The sequence below is a fragment of the Pantherophis guttatus genome, chromosome 1, assembly GCF_059756535.1.
Source record: "Pantherophis guttatus breed Tessera chromosome 1, ASM5975653v1, whole genome shotgun sequence".
Classification (NCBI taxonomy): domain Eukaryota; kingdom Metazoa; phylum Chordata; class Lepidosauria; order Squamata; family Colubridae; genus Pantherophis; species Pantherophis guttatus.
This window is the reverse complement of record NC_142063.1, coordinates 20,140,141-20,146,140: the sequence shown is the minus strand read 5'-3', so window position 1 is coordinate 20,146,140 and position 6,000 is coordinate 20,140,141. Positions and strand designations below refer to the sequence as shown.

Here is a 6,000-nt window from a genome sequence, read left to right as displayed (position 1 = left end):
TTCAAGGTGTTGGTTATCACCTTTAAAGCGCTCCATGGCATAGGGCCTAGCTATCTTCGAGACCGCCTGCTGCCACCGACGATCTCCCATCGACCCGTGCGCTCCCACAGAGAGGGCCTCCTCGGGGTGCCATCAGCCAAACAGTGCAGGCTGGTGACCCCCAGGGGGAGGGCCTTCTCTGTGGGGGCTCCCACCCTCTGGAATCAGTTGCCCCCTGAGATAAGGAGAATCCATGACCTCAGTGCCTTCCGCCGTGCCCTTAAAACTTTCTTTTTTCAACAAGCCGGGCTGGCTTAATTTCTTTTTAAGGGTTTTTTTTTTAATTGTTTTGTTTGTTTATCGTTTTAATTAATGGGGCCAAATCTATATATATATTTTAACTGTGTTTTAATATTTGTATTTGATGTTTTTATTTGGCTGTTCACCGCCCTGAGTCCTCAGGGAGAAGGGCGGTATACAAATTCAAAAATAAAAAATAAAAAATAAAATTAGACTGACTATGTCGAATGTGGAACACCCAAACATTATGTCTTTGTTTACTGTAAATAAGTTTAAACCAGGTGAAGTAAAAAAATACGTTATCAAAAATTTCCATTTGGTGGGGGGTGTCAGTTTTTCCATTAGCACACTAGCCACACCTTATGGTGATATTCAAATCATTTCCTAGGTTCTTGCTGCAGCCGATCAGGTTGCCCCTAATTTAAAAAAAATCCTATCGATTCTTTATGTCTCAAAAATGCCATTTGGGTTACCAAGAAACCCTAGGCCAGTGACTCTCAACCTTCCTAATGCTGCGACCCTTTAATACAGTTCCTCATGTTGTGGTGACCCCCAACAATAAAATTATTCCTAAAACCATTGAAAATATATGTGTTTTCTGATGGTCTTAGGCGACCCCTGTGAAAGGGTCGTTCGACCCTCAAAGGGGTCCCGACCCACAGGTTAAGAACCACTGCCCTAGGCCAACGTAGGATTCAATATAATGGTCTAAGTGGCGCTTGGTATCTTATTTTCATTAAAAAAAAAAGTTATGGTTTGAAAAACCTGGACAACTTTCCAAGACTTTGATAGACAACTTTCTAAGAGCCTTGATAGTACAGTGGTTTAGTGCACCCTGTTATTAACACAGCTGCCTGCAATTTCTGCTGGTTCGAATCTCTCCAAGGCTCAAGGTTGACTCAGCCTTCCATCCTTTCTAAGGTAGGTGAAATGAGGACCCAGTTTGTGGGGGCAATAAGCTGACTTTGTATAAAATATACAAAAGAATGAAGGCTATTGCTTAACGCATTGTAAGCCGCCCTGAGTCTCCGGAGAAGGGCGGCATATAAATCAAATTAAAAAAAAAAAAAAAGACCACCCCATAAACTAGAGGTCTTCTGGGCATCTGCTATTCCACCTTCTCTTCCAAATCTTCCTTGCCAGCCTGAGTCAGAGAGCAGAGGATATAGAACAGTATTTCTCAACCTTGGTAGCTTGAAGATGGGTGGACGTCAACTCCCAGAATCCCCCAGCCAGCAGCGCTGGCTGGGGGTTTCTGGGAGTTGACGTCCACCCATCTTCAAGCTTCCAAGGTTGAGAAACACTGGTGTAGAAGATAAACCACCCTAATCCCCTCTCCTTTGAGAACAGAAAGAGTTAACCGCTCCTTCCCCCCCCCAGCTCTGCTTTTCCATTGGGTGACTGCAAATCTTTCTCTCTCCCCCCCCTCCCCTCTGTGATTTATGTTCTTTGGAAGAGCCAACCAATCAAGCTTCATCGTGCTCCTGGGGTGCCCACATTGGCGAAACTGCCAGCTGGGGAAAAATTGTTACCGCTGCCCATTTCATTTAATCTCTTCTCATTACTTCTCTCCCATCTTCTGTCAGCCCAAGAGGAGAGACAGGAGGAAGCTGTGTGGAGGGTCTTTTTGGGGGTGGGGGGTGGGAAAGCAGGGTCCCCCAGGTGTAAACTTGGTAAACCAGCCTCTCTTCCCTCCCTTCCTTGCCATGGAGAAACCCACTTGCAATTCGACGCACAGCAAGAAGGCGATCCAACCCCTTCATTATCTTAGGTAAGTGGCTGGGCACTGAAAAGGGGGTGAACCATTGCCATGTCTTCCCCTCCTGGCAGGACTCCTGTGCCTGCTGGGATGGGGGGCAGAGGTGAGTCACCCCTGTGCCCGTTTTTTTTTTCTGAGTTGAAAGGAACAGCCTTAGTTTGGATGCTAATTGTCCCAGGCAAAGCCAGTGTGGGAGAATCCTAGCTAGGAAGGAGCGTTCAGACACCAACTGGGTTATTGAGTTGCCAACTGATGGAAACAAGAGTTGGGCCAAAGAGGGAAACCCAGCCTGTGAACGTTGCACCCTATTTGCATAGGGGGGAAAGAATGTTATTTTGGGGGGGTTGCTGAGCAAGGATGGATAATATAGCTTGGGGTTTTAAATTGGGAGGCCGATTAATTTAATTTATTTTTAGTTATCTTAACTTTTATATTGTATGTTATTTTAATTTTCGGCTGTTCACCGCCCTGAGTCCCTTCGGGGAGAAGGGCGGGATATAAATTCAATAAATAATAATAATAAAAAAAATAATGCAGTGGCTGAGATGAACGAAGAGCGAAATTGTTGCTAGCTCCTCCAATACAAATGAGCAAATCAGAAAAACATGCTAGTACTAGTGCTGACCCACCCTTCTTTTCCCCCACCAACCCACCGCCCAACTTCCCCCCTCCCCACATGCAGTTGCATGCTGCAAGTGTCATTATTGTACAGCGTATAACATTTTCGAGTAGGACCGGGGAGATCCCTGCTTACCCCCTAAGTTTGTTGTTGAGTTTGGGGACCATCCCCACCTGACAGAGTAGAAAGGAAGGATGGGGACTAAAAATAAACCAGTTAAGTCTCTTTTGCACACCTGATACACATTTTGGCTGCACCTTCATGAGCGCCGCACGGCGCAGAGCAGAAGGATGCAGCGGTCGCTGTTTGCAAGTTTTCTTTCTCTGCCTCGGTCCACAAGCACATTCTCAAAAAACTCTAACCCCCCCCCCCAGCAGTGAGAAGAGGAGGTGGGGGTTTTAACACCCCTTCCTTTCCCCATTTCCTGGAGCAGGAATGGCAACCAAAATTGTTCCACCCTCTTTGCAATTTGACAGTGGAGTTGTGTGAATAGCTTGGTGTACCCCTTTGCCACCGATCACCATAGTGACCATCAGGGAGCCGCGTTCATGAGTGAAATGTGGGTGGTGAGGTGTGCAAGGAAGGGAGGGCATTTTCCTTCCCACGGTTAACGGTTTGATTGCTGGCAAAGGCTGGCGTCCTTCTGAATCCAAGCTTATAACGTCGGTTTTAATTTGACTGCTGGCTAGAATTTTAGTCTTCCACGGATTTCCCAGAATAAGAGGTTTCAAACCAGGAAGGAAAAAAAAAACCTGTAACGAGGGGAAAAAAACTGAAAAGAAAAGATCTTCCAAGGGAGGAGAAAAAAGGATGGATGCCCCAAAGCACATGCATTTATATAGAATAGGGCCAATGCACTTTCATGCATTTAGAAATCTCTAGGTTCTTTGCAGGACTGCCGTTTGCAAGAGGGCACAGCCGACTCTAAAGAATTCTCTGCCACTGAATCGTCTTGACAACAAAGCGTGAGGAAGATTCCTTTTTAGGAGAATTTATAAGATAGGATTCCCTGCTTTTGCTCCAAAATGGGGGTGGGGGGGTAAGAAACCCACTCGATATATACTCACAATCCTACAAAATAGCTTCTAGGGCTCAGGAAAGGAGACAATGTGGTGGAAGTTTTCTTTTTTAAAAATAAAAATGAAGTGTTGCCATTATGATGAGCAGCACGGGGATTAAATATCCAGAGGTAGAGAGAACCAGTGGCTTTAGGGCAAACAGAAGTCACCAGGATCTGCTTGTGCGCTGCTGTATTGTTTGAATCAGATTAGTTCTCTTGAACAAAATCCTCCTGTTTCCCCGTTACTGTAGCAACAGATCCAAAGGATCCATCAAGCTGGGAAGCTTGTTTTTTGGGGAGTCTCTTTCAGAAAGAAAAAGAGGGGGAAAAGTCTCTGGAAGTGCTTTCCAGCAAAGTGCCAACAATTCTTTTCCAATTGCATAGGCCGGGGATTATGGGAATGAAAGTCAGATAAGGGAAAACGGTGTAAAAATGAACATTAATGCAAGTAGGCTTTCATTCATGATCACAATTGGGACCAGAATTTCTGTTGATAAGCAAAGCAGTTGTTAAGTGAGTCGCAGCTGATTTTACCATCTTTTTTTGTCAGTGTTGTTAAGTGAATCTGGTGGTAGTTAAGCAAATCCAGGTTTTCCCATTGACCTTGCTTGTCAGAAGCTGGCTGGAAAAGTCATAAATGGTGATCATGTGACCCCCCCCCAGCCCCGAGACATTGCAACCATTGTAAGTACATGCCAATTGCCAAGCACCTGAATTTTGGTCACCTGACCTTGGGGATGTTGCAACTGTCATAAGTACGAGGAGCAGTCATAAGTCACTTTTTCCTTGCTGTTGTAACTTTGAATCATTACTAACTGAATTAGAGGTGGGACTGGAGAACCGGTAGCAGAAATTTTGAGTAGTTCGGAGAACCGGTAGTCAAAATTCTGACTGGCCCCGCCCCCATCTATTCTCTGCCTCCCGAGTCCCAGCTGATCGGGAGGAAATGGGGATTTTACAGTATCCTTCCCCTGGAGTGGGGTGGCAATGGAGATTTTGCAGTATCCATCCCCTGGAGTGGGGTAGGAATGGAGATTTTACAGTATCCTTCCCCTGCCATGTCCACCAAGCCATACCACACCCACCAAGCCACACCCACAGAACCGGTAGTAAAAATTTTTGAAACCCACCACTGAACTGAATGGTTAAAAGTCTGTAGAGATTCTCAGTCATTCAGGTCATGGTTATCCCCAAAGTGCTTTTTTTCAGGAGGCTGCTGGACTTTCTTGTTTTTTCTTTGAAGATCTTTCGTTTCTCATCCAAGAAGCTTCTTCAGCTCTGACTGGATGGTGGGGAATGGAAGGATTCGAAAAGGATTCAAAGAAAAAACAAGAAAGCCCAGTTGCCTCCTAAAAAAGGACCTTTGGGACAACAATGATCTGGATGACTGAGAATCTCTACAGACTTTCATATCATACATGGACTAACTAGATTTCTCCTAGATAAATAAAACACAATTAAATATGAATGTTAAAAGTATCTCTGTTAAAATACCAATGTCTAGGCCCGTGATGGCAAACCTATGGCACGCGTGCCACAGGTGGCACGTGGAGCCATATCTGTGGGAACGTGAGCATTGCCCTAGCTCAGCTCCAGCGTGTATGTGCGTGCCGGCCAGCTGACTTTTGGGCCTTCCGGTCCCACCGGAAGTTGGGAAATGGGCTGTTTCCGACCTCAGAAGGGCCTCCAAGGGGGTGGGGAAGGCTGTTTTTGCTCTCCCCACCTTTGGCGCCTCAGGAGAGTGAAAAACGGGCCTACCGGGCCCACCGGGCCATCACATGCCAAAAGCGGAGGGAGTGGGGTGTGTGTCATGCATGCATTGTATTATGGGTGTGGGCACACGCATGCGTGATCCCTCTGTGCTCCCCCCGCTTTTGGCACACGACGGCAAAAAGGTTAGCCATCCCTGGTCTAGGCCATCTAACCATTGAAGCGCAGCATTGTTTATATGAAAAAAAAATCAGATACTAGACCAGTATATGCCCTCAGCTTACAGCCAGTCATAATGTGATCTACAGCAGTGCCCCCCCCCAACCATTTGGGTCCCAGGGACGGGTTCTGTGGAAGGTGGTTTTTCTGTGGACTGGGGTGTGTGGGGGTTTTTTGTGCTGCCTGGATCCCACGCCTGCATGAATGGGGCTTTGCTTGCTTGTGCAGCCTGGTTCCTAGTGGGCCATGGACCAATGCCGGTCCATGCACGGGGGTTGGAGACTCCGATCTACAGTTGGCGTGGGACCCCACAGTCACACTAAGAGGATACTGTGCCCCATTTATACAGGGGGT

General features: G+C 46.5%; 1 protein-coding gene across 1 annotated transcript in view; it reads left to right on the top strand.

The window, feature by feature from the left end:
• Window positions 1-1,720: 1,720 nt before the first annotated feature.
• YJEFN3 (YjeF N-terminal domain containing 3) overlaps window positions 1,721-6,000 on the top strand; it is a 37,047-nt gene continuing 32,767 nt past the window's right edge. Inside the window, exon 1 of the mRNA XM_034437670.3 lies at window positions 1,721-2,050. Coding sequence (XP_034293561.2) covers window positions 1,722-2,050 — 329 coding nt within the window. The 5' untranslated portion in view covers window position 1,721. The remainder of the gene's footprint in view (window positions 2,051-6,000) is intronic.